The 15375-nt window shown below is 36.7% G+C and overlaps 2 protein-coding genes across 3 annotated transcripts; both read left to right on the top strand.

Annotated features, from left to right (window-relative positions):
• The first annotated feature begins 226 nt into the window (after positions 1-226).
• LOC122641347 lies at positions 227-2667 on the top strand. The gene is made up of 3 exons (XM_043834557.1): positions 227-399; positions 1374-1871; positions 2053-2667. Exons 1-3 carry the CDS (start codon positions 315-317, stop codon positions 2574-2576), a joined length of 1107 nt encoding a protein of 368 aa, XP_043690492.1. The 5' UTR covers positions 227-314; the 3' UTR covers positions 2577-2667.
• A 6153-nt stretch (positions 2668-8820) lies between these two features.
• Positions 8821-14167, top strand: LOC122642790 (cycloartenol-C-24-methyltransferase-like). 2 transcript variants are annotated; one of them, XM_043836384.1, is made up of 14 exons: positions 8821-8968; positions 9474-9540; positions 10432-10505; positions 10611-10695; positions 10809-10864; positions 11561-11615; positions 11810-11857; positions 12239-12322; positions 12475-12591; positions 12681-12764; positions 12862-12987; positions 13160-13257; positions 13961-14079; positions 14110-14167. In XM_043836384.1, exons 1-13 carry the CDS (start codon positions 8850-8852, stop codon positions 14049-14051), a joined length of 1104 nt encoding a protein of 367 aa, XP_043692319.1. In that variant the 5' UTR covers positions 8821-8849; the 3' UTR covers positions 14052-14079; positions 14110-14167. The 2 variants fall into 2 exon arrangements, with proteins under 2 accessions (XP_043692319.1, XP_043692318.1); XM_043836383.1 differs by having other exon boundaries at positions 13961-14167.
• Positions 14168-15375: the final 1208 nt, after the last annotated feature.

Raw genomic sequence — 15375 nt, 5'->3', positions numbered from 1 at the left:
GACTACGGTGCTCTGCTCTACCTTGAATCATGGAGAGTTAAAAAGGTTATGTTTGGAAATTGGGAAAACTGAGACTATCGGACAGAACTCTCTGGACATTGGACACAATTACACAACCTTAATGGCTCTTCAACGGTTCAATCTGCGTGATCTCAGCTCTACTTTCTTCCCTTCTTTCCTCCTTAACCCCTTTCCCATTATCTTTCCCAATATAAATGTGAGCTCAGGAGCTCTACTGTCTCTCACCCCAGACTCAGAATCCACCTCAAACCCTTTTCCTTTCTGGGTTTGCTCTCTTCATCTCTGTAAGGAAAATGTTGGTGTTAGTCTCTGTGTTGCTTGTATGCTCTTCAGCCTTCATAAGTCCTGCTCTTGCAGCAAAAGTTTCATATTTTGATGGTAATGTCTCCTCAACCCCTGTTACTGTCTTTTTGAAAGATTTTGGGCATTTCATGGCTGTAATGTGTTAATCTGTTATTTTGTTTAGATTTTTGTATGCTGGTGTTACAATGTGGTTTCTGTGTTCTCTTCTTTTGCTTGGTTGGGCTTCTGGTGTGTTTTACTACTCTGCATAGTCTATACTGGTATTGTTTTGGTGTTCTAAATTGTTTCCTTCAGTTGTTTTTCCTCTGGGTTCTCTGCATTTTGAGCTCATATTGATCTTTTAAGCCTCTGATTGAGCTTCCCCCACCCCCCCCCCCCTTCTCTTCTTTTACTGTGTTTGTCTGTTTAGGTACTGTGATTCACAGATATCTCCTCATTTTTCTTTTCACATGTGACATTCTGGAACATTGTTGAGTTGTGTGTCTTTTGTTCCTCTGCTCTGATTTACTAAGCTGCTCATTCAGTATGGTTTCTTCATTTTCTTTACCTCTTATACTTTGTTTCTCTGTTCATTGTTGTCAGTTTACAAACTTTTCTCATTTTTCTTTGTCAAATCTGATGTTCTAGATCATTTGTTCAGTTTTATTTCTTTGGTTCTCCTGGGTGTTTTTCCTGTTCTTGATTTACTGTGCTGCTCAATAAGGTTGGTTTCTTCATTTTTCTTTCTTCTTTTACTCTGTTTTCCTGTTTGAGTATTGTCTTTTACAGGGACCTATTGTCATTTTTGTTGTCAAACGATAGATCATTTCTTCAGTTTTGCTTCTTTGGTTCCTATGCATTTGAGCTATCCCTTAATGTACTATGTTGCTCATTGAGTTCCGTTTACATTTTTGCTCTGTTTTTTCTGTTTGGGTAAATTTCATTTGCACAAATTTCTTCTGGATTTCGGTTGTTATGGATCTTTTCTTTGAAGTAAATTAAAATCCTTAATTTTTATTTTTATTTTTCTTGCTTCTCAATGCTGAATCCTCTTGATTCTTCTTTCTCAGGATTTCTCCAAAATGGCAACTTTGAAGAAGGGCCCAAGCCAACGAACCTGAACAAAACAGTCATCAAGGGGAAACACTCACTACCCAAATGGGAAATCAGTGGCCTTGTTGAGTACATCTCTAGTGGTCCACAACCTGGTGGCATGTTTTTTGCTGTTGCTCATGGTGTTCATGCAGTAAGGCTTGGCAATGAAGCTTCAATCTCCCAAAGCATACCAGTTAAACCAGGCTCCCTTTACTCCCTCACCTTCGGTGCTTCAAGGACTTGTGCACAAGATGAGGTGTTAAGGGTCTCAGTGCCTCCTCTATCTGGGGATCTCCCACTTCAAACTTTGTACAGTAGCAATGGAGGTGACACTTATGCTTGGGGATTCAAAGCCACCTCTAAGGTTGCTAAGGTGATATTCCACAACCCCGGCATTCAAGAAGATCCTACTTGTGGACCTCTATTGGATGTTGTAGCCATTAAAGAGCTTTACCTTCCCATGCCCACAAAATGTATGTGAAATCATCTCTTTATGTTTGCTGGTTTTCTGTTCTTTTGCAAATTTCTGATCTGGATCCTCTGTTAGGAGAGTCTATACTTCCAAACTCTGTTTCTTTATTCTTCTCTGATCTGGTTTTGTTTGTTCATCTCAAATTTGATAATTTTACTGAATAATTTCACAATGTCTTGCAGTTAACATGGTTAAGAACGGCGATTTTGAAGAGGGTCCTCATCTTTTCCATAACTCCACCAATGGTGTTCTCCTTCCCCCCAAGCAGCGAGACCTCACGTCCCCACTCCCAGGGTGGATCATTGAATCTACGAAAGCTGTGAAATACGTAGATGCAAAGCATTTCAATGTTTACTCAGGACAAGCAGCAGTTGAGCTAGTTGCAGGCAGGGAAAGCGCCATTGCCCAAGTCCTGAGAACAGTTCCAGGCAAAATCTACAATGTCACTTTCACAGTTGGAGATGCAAAGAATGGCTGCCATGGATCGATGATGGTTGAAGCTTTTGCAGGTAAAGAGACCCTGAAAGTCCCCTATAAATCCCATGGAAAAGGTGGGTTCAAGACTGCTAGTTTCAAATTCACAGCAGATACACCAAAGACAAGACTTACATTCTACAGTTCCTTCTACCACACAAGGATTGATGACTTTGGAACTCTCTGTGGCCCTGTTTTGGATCAAGTTATGGTTTTATCTGTTAAGCATTAGTTGTTAGCCAGTACAATCAAAGTGTCATTTAAATCATATATGTTAGGTTCTGTTTCTGTATACTTGAAAACTTGGCTGTGGTAGGACTTCATTCCTGGGTGTGTATCAAATTAGCAATCCCTTTGGTGTGCCAAAAACCAGTTAAGGTTAGAGCTACTATTTATAAACTGCAGTGAGAAAGCTACAATGTTTATTATTTTCTAAATACATGAAATTTCATATTTTGCACCTCTAGATCTTTTTCTTGCTAAATATCTAGTCCAAATTAACCAGTAACAGGCCATACTACATGAAAAGTCGAATTGGCCGAATCAGGCTGATCCAGATCGGATTGATCCTGTAGGAAAACTAGGGCTTAGGGGGGTTTTGTGCCTATTCCGGATCAGGACTCCTGGTTTCTAAACCTTGTTCCAATTGAATTAACAAAAACAGGAGAAAGAACGTTATTTGGTTGCATGCGGTGTGTGGCCTTTGCACCTACAAGGCTGATCGAAATGACTGTCGCACCCCCATGGAAAGGCAAAAATCCCTAAAGGCGCAGCGATCATTTTGCATTGGGCACAGGGACCGAGTGCCGCATGCAACCAGGTAGCAATTTCTCTCCCAACAAAAATTTACCAAACAAACCATACAAGGTGTATGTACATCCTGCAAAGAGGAATGATACACACCAATTGTAGGATGTATCCTTAAAAGTGTTTCTCAATTAAGTTCTATGAAAAGCCTAGTTCTTCCACCAATCAAGAAAAATTTTTCTTTGGAAGAACTAGGATTCCATCTGTGTGCCTTAGGGCGTACGGGAATGGTTCTGGTACGAGAACCTAATCTATCCTCTAGATAACAACTCAACCTGCTTACAAAAACTATTGCCAATTCTTGTAATAGATATTAGATGGACATAAAAGAGAATCGCACTGACCCTTTTTTTTTCACAATTGCACTAACCCAATCCCGTCAATGCCAAGATAATTTATAAAGAGAGTTTTCCTTCACCACGTAGTGAACGTTCAACAAATCACTAAAGAGTTTTAATATGTTCTTCGAAATACCCTTCCAATACCCTCCCATGCGCATCCGAAGCCCCACGGTGGATTCTCATTCACTGTGGCTTAAGGACAACTTGGTCCAGCTTATAATGCTTTTCTTTATAAACTTCACCAAGTAGTGCAACTTTTTCTACAATAACCAAAATAAAATCAAGATTCACCCTACTAGAACAAAGGTTTTGAGAAACTTAAAGCTAAAGGCAGAGAAATCTTGAAGTTATATTTGCCTCATTAATAGACATGCTAAATGTAGGTTTGAGCATAAATAAAAACTAACAAAGATTTTGAGAAACTAAAGGAAGATGCCGAGCACAAATCCAATGGCTAGAGAGTGATCAACTTAAAAATCCAAGAATCCTCCATTGATTTACCGCAAACATTGGATAAGCCTTCAACTCAAGCAAGCATAGAGTATCCCCTAGGAATTCTTCATAAAACATTATCTATCAAAACTTCTCCATCTTTTTATAACTTTTCTTTTGGAAAAAGAAAAAAAGGACTATTGATGTACATTGGATATCTTTTTGTACATCATATATGCATAAATGTACAAATATCAATAGATGAACAGCTTAACTAGTCTAGTTTCCATGCCACAAAACCTCTTTGGATGTGAGGAAATGCACATTTAATTGTGCTCCATAATGGACTGTCCCATGATCTTATTCTCCCTTATATTGAGTTCTTACTTGATTATTGGGGGAGGGTTTCCTGCAAGAACAAAATACGAAGGAATCTGCATGTTGCACCAATGAGGGGTTAGGAAATGGTCACCCATGTGGGGTCTATATGGGCTCACATGGTCAAAATAGGAGAGACAGAGTTCATGAGTGGCATAATTTTTTTCCATGTGGAAGCTCAATATATAGGGGCCAAAGTCCGTTGATATGTAGATCCCAAAGTTCTATGCTCACATATAAAATTTGGGCCCAAAAGAAGTTTGTCAAGTGACCAAACAAAGTTTTGAAAAATCAGGGTTATGGGAGAACACACGATAGTGGTCGTATAGACAGACATGGGGATGCATGTGAATACATGGGAGTATTTCATTGAATTATGGTCAAAATTTTGACATGTAGTTAATCCAAATCTGTCTCACTATCCAAAGGTCAGAATGGCCACATCACTTGCCCATGTGTGTGATACAATTAAGGTGAGCCACATAGGAAGGCTATCCTAGGTGGCCTGCTCAATGGTCATTTTCCCTTTCATGAAATGTGTCTCTAGTCTGTTTCTTTACAGGTTCCTTTTGTTTCAATGTAAAATGGTCAAAACTAAAAAAATGAAATGTATAATATCTAGGGTATAAAGTTCTCTGCACTGGGGAGGCAGGGAGCACCTAGACATGTGGGGTGGGCGAAATGACCGGCCCACCCATGTCCCGCCCCATATGTCCGGGCACACCCTACGCCTAGATGCACTCTGAACGTGTGCCCAATATCTACTTATAGAATTTATTCTAAAATAAGAAGAAGAAACACAATTTTATAGGGGAGCCGACCATTTTCTGTCCAAAACCTGTCTCCTACTTTATTTTACTCTTGAAATTTTATATTGGAACACAGTACCTTTATGATCTTGATGGCCCAAATCTAAATTTCTCATGTTGAAATATAAAAGCTTTGAGTCATTGAAAATTCAACTTTGATAACTTTAGTTTGCTAATTAATAATGCAAGGTCCTAACATAGTGGGAATACGATTGAGAATACTCCCATATTATAAGTAGCTAATCCAACGCGTTTGCTTCCTGTCCAACAAATAATTTACCTAAAGAAGCTCTTCATGTGGGGAAAAACAAAAAAAAAAAAACCAACGACAAGCCAATCTAGATGGACCATGGAGTAAAACATTAAAATTTTGAATCTAAAAACCCAGTTTTCTCCAATTTTAAAGGGAAAGTTAAATATTTCCCTTGAAAATCTACAATAATTCTAGCTACCCACCTCACAAAAAGAATTTGACATGAACTACTTGTCAGCCAAATTTACTTTGGAATCTTAAACTTGTATTATTTGATTGTTGATGCATTATGCTAATGGTATCTACGTTTAACATTTGGTTGATTGTAGACAAGCTTTTCTAAATAACCTTAGGAAGAATGTTCTCTCGTGCCCGCACATGGGCAGCCTGTGCGAGAGCGGGTGGTCATTGCATCCACCCCTCATGTTCTGGCGCAGCTGCTGGCAAAAAAAGTCCCATAACCTTAATACATATCAGTCAAAACAAATGCATGGTCAAATATGATGATAGTATTCTTATCAAAACTTCCATCACACATGACTATAGGATGATTTGATTGAGCCAATTCCAATTAGTCATCATGAGATAAACAATGATTAATACAATTGTTTAAAGGAGGAGGATCTATAGGATGGCAAAACCAATATAACAAGTTTAGATCGTTAATCCAACAATTAAAATTACTAAAAATGAATTATGGTTTAATGTTATGACATTTAAAAATGAGTTGATTGCGAGCTAACCATATACAATATACAATAATCAAGAAAACATAAAGGGAAGGCTTGGTGAAAGAAACTACCAAATCAAGAAGGATGAGGCTTGAAGCTACTCAATACGAAGTCCCAACATACTTACCACTTAGATTCTCTTAACAAAGGGACAACAAATAAAAGCATGTCAATTAGACTCCTTAGATTCTTACGAAAAAAACATCACAAAGGGCACTTAAAGGCATGAACTGCAAAAGATGGTCACGAATTGGTATGCTCCTAAAAAGGGACAAACTCTTCTCATGGAAATGTTGTTATAATGGCTTACAATCGAATAATATTGCTAGAATTATTAATACTGATCGATCCTATCTTTTTCGTCATTCTGGAAATGAATCGCTTTGGCATTTATTTTTAAGATATTCTTTTTCTAAAAAAAATTGGTTTGCTAGTCCACTCAGATTCAAAACTAAATTTTCTTGTGCCTTTTTCTTCTTGGATTTAAACATGAGTTCCTTTTGAATTGTGAGATCTCAAAATCAGACGCTCGTTTTTTTTTTTTTTTTTTTTTTTTTTTTTTTTTTTTTTTTTTTTTTTTTTTTTTTTTTTTTTTTTTTTTTTTTTTTTTTTTTTTTTTTTTTTTTTTTTTTTTTTTTTTTTTTTTTTTTTTTTTTTTTTTTTTTTTTTTTTTTTTTTTTTTTTTTTTTTTTTTTTTTTTTTTTTTTTTTTTTTTTTTTTTTTTTTTTTTTTTTTTTTTTATTTGTGGTTTTTTTTTTTTTTTTTTTTTTTAAGATTGAAACAAAAAGAATCTGGTTGGGCATCAATTTTATTCCAAAAGAATAAGGATTACATATTTTGTATTTGACCATTGCCCTATAGAATCTACTAATGAAGCTGAAGGAAAAACTATTGCACAAACTATTGCACAAGGCTTACAAGAAGCAACAAGGCAAGACATCAAGCATTGAGAAGTTTGGATCGATTCAGTAGTTTTGGCTCTTATAACTCCAAAAACAAAATTTTCACACTTGGCCATAGAAACTTTTCTCTATATTGTTCAATATTAGCTCATCCTTTGAACATTTTTATCGTATGTGTATTTATTAGGTACCCTAATAGATAGTTCAGGCCGCTCATATATTAGCCAATAGATCTAGAGCTAGCAAAATATTTTTTTGTTAGAGAGAAAATTATGCAATAGAAATATAGTGAAAAACATGTTCAAGTACATGCATCCCAAAGAAAGGGGACATACCCACCCATTTACAAAGCGATGAATCGTAAGGAGATGATCCAAATGTAGAAGAGTTTGCAGATCTCTAAACATGCATATAACAATATCATAATGAAAGGTAGAAAGTAAGCTCCAAATGTCATGCATGAGAAGTAATATTTCCTATGGGGGATTAGAGAGATGCCTAGTGTATTGAATTAATTCATCATAATCAGATTCCACCACACAGTCATGAATCTCCAACTCCAAAATATGCAACAGACCTAGCCTCATAGCTTCACATTCAGAGAAAAAGATAGATATTGGAAGATCTTCGAAAGCAAAACCTCCCAAGAAAAGCAAATTGGTTGGTGTTATGTCTTGCTCTAGCTCTGATTTTGCATATTTTTTAGGGAGAAAAAATGCTAACCGGTGCTATGTTTGGGTGTACACCTATACCCATACACAATCCAACGCGAAAGCCCAGCACTACCCCTGGTTCTTTCTACCTTTCTAGGGGCAAAATCGATCTTTTCATGCTGGACTGTGTTTGGGCACAGGTACACACCCAGGCAACACCATTTAGTTTCCATTTCTCATTTTTTAACACTTAATAGTTATTTTTACAATAAATAAATAAACTTTGCACATGGCATGGTCCATGGGTACCCAGTGCCCTAAAAATAAAGGGGTAGGATAGCGGGCAAGTGGGCCACATACCGTGCTGGTCCGCCCCACGTAAAATCATAATCATATTCATAGGGACCAGATGGTTCAGAGTTTATTAGTCAGTTTAAGGTAAAGATTGAATGATGAAGCCCGGACCGGACCCGACCCGCACCACATTCATTCCTTCCCATCTGTCAAATCATTAATAGAATAAGATTCCAATTCAATGGTTATAACTGCACCACTCATAGATAGAACAACACGTTACGAGTTCAGATTTAATATTCACATGAGAACGGATGGGGACAGATCTGATTTCTCTATGGGGTGTGGGACCCACGCCCCATGGAGGGGTAACTGATCCGGATTCCACATTTACACCCATTTTGAAACATTTCCGGTCGTGTTGTGCACGTGACTTGATGACGTGGCAGACACTAACGTGCCACTGACTATATTCCTCCACCCAGGACCAGAGTGTTCTGTTTCAATGGTTACGGTTACCTTAGCAAGGGAAAATACACTCTGTTCTGCTCTATCTCTGCCGAGACTTTCTCTCTCTTTCTCTCACCCTCGTCTCTCTCTCTAAATTCCCTTCATCTCCGCTACGAAGGAACTCATTCTTGTACTTTCAGGTACTTTTTAGTTCATCCTCTTCATGTAAGCTCTCCTGATCTCATCTGTTTCATTAATGGCGTCGTTTCTTCAAAACGCAAACTCTTTTTTTCTCTCGCTCGTTCTGTCTCTGTCCTAGAGAAGAAGCAGTGTTTCTCTACACTCTACAGTGTATTTCGATCTTTTTAATTATTATTTTTTTAATTTTTGGCTTCATTTTTGGGAGTTTTGGATCAAAATGAGAAAAAGGTTTGACTTGTTTATTCACATTTGAAATGTTTTCAGATCTTCTGGTGTTCGAGATTCGCAAGATGTCAAAATCAGGCGCATTGGATCTGGCATCTGGTGTGGGCGGAAAGATTGAGAAGAAAGAAGTTATTTCTGCTGTTGATCAGTATATTCTCTTTTCCTTTTCTGTTTTTTTTTTTTAATTGTGGGATTCACAATGCATGTTCGCTTTTTCTTCTCGTTTCTTTTTGAGCAAATGAATCAGTTCAAGCCCGGCATTTGAAGTATGTCAAAGCTTATGAAAATTTTACTTTTTCTTCGAATCGGAAATCTTGGAAGATCTGATCTTGAAATCCCTTACAATATTCTATGATCTTTAAGTCTGAAGAATCTGGAAATGTCTCTCTGTGAGACCCTGCCTTGTGTGCTGCAATATGAATATATGATTGCATTCTTGTATTCTTCCTTTATCAGATCAGACTTTGATTTTTTTATTAAAGAGAGATCTTCTTTTATGCTATTGCCATCTTAAATGAAAAAAAAAATCCTTCGAAAGATTCTATGTGATGAAACTCCACTGGAGTTACTTCTTTTTACGTTAATGTGATTTCTTCATGTTTTTGTTGCGGGTTGTGTTTTCTCATTTGACATAATTTTGGTGTATAATATAGGTATGAGAAGTATCATGCCTCTTTCGGAGGGGACGAGGAACAGAGAAAAGCTAACTACACTGATATGGTGTGAGATTTTTTTTCCTATTTATTTCTTATTCATTTTGATTATAAATATTTTATTACAAATTTTTAGTGTCCTACTTTTAGCTTTCAGATTTGAATTTGTTTTAAGTGTGTTTCTGAAACAGCTTCATGCACAATATATTGCAGAGCATTTCTTCTCCCCCCCCCCCCCACGCCCCTTCAGTAATAGCAAGTCTTGTGAATTTGAAAAGTCTTTTTTGTGATCTTAGAACAAAATTATCGGTTGTTCACATGGAATGGACAAAGAGCGTTCCATCGAAATAATATTCTTTGAGCATTTTAGTTTCTTAATAATCTTCGTGGGATTGAGAATGTTAGACTTGGGTCTAGGCCTGAATTTCACCATTCTTAGTATCATCTGATAAGTATAGTAATGGACTGTTTTTCTGATGAACAATGCATAATGGTTACAATCAATCTCTCTCTCTCTCTCTCTTGAACATTGTGGTAACAATAAAATGGTAAATTTTCTGATGAACACTGCACAGACTTAGTGTTAGAATTTGAATTAGATTATGATTAACTGTTGAATAAATCCCTGCACCAAAGAGCTAAAGGTAATCTGCTATTGTCTTTTACTTGATAAACTACTATTGTCCTTAGCTTTGTTTTAACACTTAGGTTTCTTTGGTTGTTTCTATTTGTCTTATTCATGCACATAGAGGAACAGATAGATTCCATTAGACTGTTCATACACAATGAAATTGTATGCACGATTCCCCAGGTTCTATTAGACCATAAAATTTACTGTAGCTGTTAATTGGTGGCCTGTGCAGTATTATATGCTTTTGCTAGGAATTTGCTAACATCCTGTTTAGATAACTTCTTGTTGAAAATTTCAAGAGCATTTTTGTGTCCTTTTTGGTTTCAGGTTAACAAATACTATGATCTCTCTACTAGTTTCTATGAATTTGGCTGGGGAGAATCCTTCCATTTTGCACACAGGTTGGTTCCCTCCCTTTTTTTTTTATTAGATTAAAAAGTCCCAGTTTTTTCTTCTATAAGGGAAATTAGCGCAAGTTGGATTTACATTAAAACCACATTTTGTAGATGGAATGGGGAGTCACTTAGAGAGAGCATCAAGCGACACGAACACTTTCTTGCTTTACAGCTAGGTTTGAAACCTGGACAAAAGGTTTGCTTTTACTCAGCTATTCTTTCAGTGTAAATGTGAAAAGAAAATCTCACAATCATTAGACTTTTTATGATTTGGCGCAAACAAAGTTATAATTTGGCTTGTGACTGTAGGTTTTGGACGTTGGTTGTGGAATTGGAGGGCCATTAAGAGAAATTTCTCGATTTAGGTAACTTGTATTATGAATCATATGTTGAAGATCTGTCCGTCCTTGACAAGAAATTGAGAACTCTCATTTGAAAAGATGCTTATCATTCTAATGTTAGTTAAGGGCTAGTGAGAATTTTGCTTTTAACTTATTTACATGTTTGTCTGTGAAAAATATCTTGGGTATGGAACCATGGGTCTGTGCATTACAATTTTGTTGTTGTAACCCTAACTATTAGTCTGTGCAAAGACTAGCTTGCAGAGATCTGAAACCATAGCCCTTGTTAGGTATTAGGGCAGAACTTGTCTGGTGCATTATAAGAATTAAATCTTGGACATAACATTACTGAAACTGTCCTAACTTGGCTTAACTGTAAAATGATCATTGGTCAATGTGTAGGTTGACTGTTTTTTCCACACTAACAACTGATATTAAATAGCTTTTCTTACAAAAGTAAGTTGAAAGAAAAAGAAGCATTTGTTTTTATGTCATTCAATTAGCCGCTACGTACTTCGAGCTTGTGTCTCCTTCGTTTTCATCTCCTCTGTGTCATTCTTTGTTTTTATATAGATGTTGAGAGGGTGTTGGTGCCTGGCCACTATTATTTTAAGAGTTCCAAATAATTGTGTCTTTATAGAAGGTTTGAGAAGTTCAGATGTTTATGGAACTTGATGTTACCAAGAGAAAGCTCTTAGAATTCTGACTTGTATGTTGCAGCTCAACAGCCGTCACTGGGTTGAACAATAATGAATTTCAAATATCAAGAGGACAAGTAAGTATTTTATCGTGTTGATTTGGAATCAGACCCTCCTGTAACAGCATTCACCATAGATTGTTTTTATATTCTGAATCTGTTGTGGGCCCTTATATATATATAATCAATCTATGGTCCATTTTGATAGCAACTTTTATGAGTTTGGCCCATCTTTGTAGCAGTTACACTTACAAGTCTTGATTGCTTCACAGGAACTGAATCGCATAACAGGAGTGGACAAGACCTGTGAGTTTGTTAAGGTTGGTATTCCTTTATTTATATGTGTGTTCATGTTCTTGCAATGAAGGTCATTTGTGAATAAATGCTTCTTCCTGGGTTGTGCTTTTACTAGCTAGTTGTTTTAAAGGAATGCGAGCGTTTATGGCTAAATGTTTACCTTCTAATTTACCTGATAAATAGTGGTTAAACAGTTCCATCAAAGTTCCTTTCTGAAGGTGACTGCTTTTGAGTTGGCAAAGACTATTGGGTTTCATAGCATTACCTGATTCAAAACCCATCTCCACCTATTAACAAGTAATATTAGTTAAAAAATTATAGTTTACTTACCTAACAAAAATAGTATTGGTAAAAAATTCCGGAGTCCTCGACCCGTTTAATGGTATTGTTTTATGGCAATGCAGGCTGACTTCATGAAAATGCCATTTTCTGACAATACTTATGATGCTGTGTATGCTATAGAAGCTACTTGCCATGCACCAGATGCGGTATGTCCTTTGAAATATTCATTCTGATTAATAATTTTCTATAGTTATGCCTTGGGTCAGGTGGCACATCACATCTAGTTCCTCTTTTTGAATCCATCTTGTGGCTCAGATTTGTTTGACGTCTCTCTGTGTCTTTCTCATTGGTGAAATAGCTGGGATGCTACAAGGAGATCCACAGAGTGTTAAAGTCTGGCCAATATTTTGCTGCATATGAGTGGTGTATGACTGATTCTTTCGATCCTAAAAACCAAGAACACCAGAAAATCAAGGTGATACGGTGCTATAAATATATTAAACTGCTTATGTTTCTTTTCAACTTCCAGTGCATGCTTACGAAAACTTAGCTTTATGGATACAGGCAGAAATTGAGCTTGGTGATGGCCTTCCAGATATCAGGTCAACAAGGCAATGCCTTGAAGCTTTAAAACTTGCAGGATTTGAGGTGAGTAAACTGGAGGTTTCACTTTCTGCTGAGTTTTATTTCTGTAGTTCAAAGTAGTAAAGTTGATCTGAGTGATAATTGGTCTTTGGTGCATAAGGTTATATGGGAGAAGGATCTTGCTGTGGGCGCACCTGTCCCTTGGTATGCACCTCTGGATCCACGTCATTTCTCACTAAGTAATTTCCGTCTAACACCTCTGGGTCGTTTCTGCACAAGAAATTTGGTAAGATCTCGGTGGTCTATAGTTTGTTTATGATAACATTTGAAGGTTTTGAGAATTTCTTCTTTGTTGGGTTTTGTTAGAGAGAAATTGCTATTTTTTGCTATATAGTTGTCTTGTTTCCATACTGAGATCTTGTTAGCAGTTTACAAGTGTGAATTCTTTCCTCTTGCAGGTCAAAGTCCTAGAATATGTGGGCCTTGCTCCAGAAGGAAGTCTAAGAGTTCAAGCTTTTCTCGAGAAAGCCGCGGAAGGATTGGTTGCAGGTGGAAGGTGAGAGTTCTGTCATTCACAATTGCCCATCTCTTACTAGATCTTCTTGTCTTAGCTAAGAAAAATATACTAGACTTTTCTTTCTGGTTTTTTCTTCAGGGTAAAATTTTCCAGAATGGGTTGTTCTGATATTCCCAAGTATCAAAATGGCCCAAATATCTGCCACATGGCAAGATCAGATGGAACCCAAATTTTGTGGATGGGTGTAAACCCAAGATCCTCTGCATCATATCAAACAGATTTTGCCTGAGTGGGCAAAATAAATTTTGTGGATGTGCATGGAGAAGGATAAATGGATATACATGGGAGGGTATTTGATTGAATTTGAATCTAAAATTTGGCACATAGGCCAATCCATTCGATGTGCAGCTAATCTAATAGTCAGTGTTGGCCAAAAGAAATTCCATGGCTCAAAGTGGTGGACCTATCTGCTGCCCTAAATGAAATTTCCCAAAGATGAAAGGGAATACAGATATTCATGAGTGACAAAGTTAGAGACAGTGAGTGACCAATAGCTAGTGAGATAGTTACATGAACCTATCAAAAAAAGAAAAAGGGATAGTTAACATGATCTATAAGTAGAAAGTGTAGTCAGTCTTTCTCTCCTTTGGTATATTGTATCATAATTTTTTCTAACAATAGAATATTGTCACACCACAAATTTAGGTGTTAGATACTGATATACTGTAATTGACTTGTATAGGAAAGAGATCTTCACCCCAATGTACTTCTTTCTGGTTCGTAAACCTCATTCAGGCAGTCATGAATCCAGCAACTCAGCAGAAGCTTCTTAAGGTTTGGGACATCGATATGCCTACATTTGCCTTCCCTTCTCACCAGGAGCCAGGAGTCGATCTCAGCAAACCAGATAGCCAATTTAGGCTAGTTTTGTTCTTTAATTTTCTTATAAGAATTGACAACCAAGCTGTGCAGCCACAGATTCCTGAGCTTTAAGCATGCCTTCTGGTTTTCACTATTGGTTAATGAGTAATAGGTCCTGTCTATTTCTCTTTTATCATAGTGCTGTATGAAAATATCATAAAATTTTCCTTCTCCTTTTACCAGTGAATTTTTGCGATGAATTCATCAGATGCATTTTCTTCTTAAGATTTGATTAGGACTGCTTGGATTTTTATTTTTTTTTCAAATAATTTTAATACTGCAGTAACCATATGTGGAAAAATCAGATTGTTCAGAAATTTTATATGTGACTAATTAGTTAAACCTTTATTTCGGCATTTCCAAAGGAAATTTTTAAATTTTGGATGGAGCTTAAGTTTCCAAATAAAATTCCATGGAAAAGAAGAGAAAATGTGAGGGTGAGAATCTTGATGATGGATGAGAAAGTTTGCAGGAGTTTTAGTGTTTAACCTTCCCGTTTTACTTTGGGGAGGACAGAAGATATGGTCGTAGAAAGAAACCCGAGGAATTCGAATTTGTTCTATGTGGTATACAACATAAGATGGAAAAAGGAAATGCAAGAGTGATGAGTTACAATGGTTGAATGGGTTGATAAGCTCGGATACAAATGAAAAGGAGGGATGGGGTTGGGATCGATCAAGGAGATGAAAACCTGGTAGGATAGGGATCCATGGATCATCCCGAATTCGGTTATTAGATCCAGTGCCTACCCACCACCAAAACATTTTACTAAAATCAGGTAAGATATTGAAAATGCCTCTCCAAAAAATAGAGCACTGTTTTTTCTTTGGGGGCAGAAAAAGAAGAATTTCTAAAATATTTAGAGTTTTAGACTGCAAAAGCCTAACCCTGATAGGAGAAAAATTAGTTAAAATCCTCCAGCATAATTTGAGGAGTAAGGCTTTATTACACTGTTTGTGTTGCTAGTTTCTTTTAGTAGACATGGTTTTAAAAATGGGATAGAATCAAGTCACAGAATTTATCTTTTCAAATTAGAATTGACCAACATCAATTCTAATTAACCCCAACTCTAAGCAAGGGTATTTGGGATCTATCATGAATGCGCACAAATTCCTCTTTTTGACCATTTTCTGATTTTCTCCTTTTAGTCACTAAAACAGCAAAAGATCAATGAAACCTACATTTTGTAACTATATTTACAAGACTTTTCGATTACAAGCTCTAAAAAAATAAAGT

The sequence above is a fragment of the Telopea speciosissima genome, chromosome 10 (assembly GCF_018873765.1).
Source record: "Telopea speciosissima isolate NSW1024214 ecotype Mountain lineage chromosome 10, Tspe_v1, whole genome shotgun sequence".
In the NCBI taxonomy this organism is placed as follows: domain Eukaryota; kingdom Viridiplantae; phylum Streptophyta; class Magnoliopsida; order Proteales; family Proteaceae; genus Telopea; species Telopea speciosissima.
This window is presented reverse-complemented; position numbering and strand designations above follow the sequence as displayed.

What these genes read in the sequence shown, in the direction of transcription:
- LOC122642790 (XM_043836384.1), top strand. Translation starts at nt 8,850, where the DNA reads ATGTTTTCAGATCTTCTGGTGTTCGAGATTCGCAAGATGTCAAAATCA. An exon ending in GTTTGAAACCTGGACAAAAG is followed by an intron (nt 10,696 to 10,808) that starts GTTTGCTTTTAC and finishes TTGTGACTGTAG; the next exon opens with GTTTTGGACGTTGGTTGTGG. An exon ending in AGAGAAATTTCTCGATTTAG is followed by an intron (nt 10,865 to 11,560) that starts GTAACTTGTATT and finishes TGTATGTTGCAG; the next exon opens with CTCAACAGCCGTCACTGGGT.
- LOC122641347 (XM_043834557.1), top strand. Translation starts at nt 315, where the DNA reads ATGTTGGTGTTAGTCTCTGTGTTGCTTGTATGCTCTTCAGCCTTCATA. An exon ending in AAAAGTTTCATATTTTGATG is followed by an intron (nt 400 to 1,373) that starts GTAATGTCTCCT and finishes CTTCTTTCTCAG; the next exon opens with GATTTCTCCAAAATGGCAAC. An exon ending in CCTTCCCATGCCCACAAAAT is followed by an intron (nt 1,872 to 2,052) that starts GTATGTGAAATC and finishes AATGTCTTGCAG; the next exon opens with TTAACATGGTTAAGAACGGC.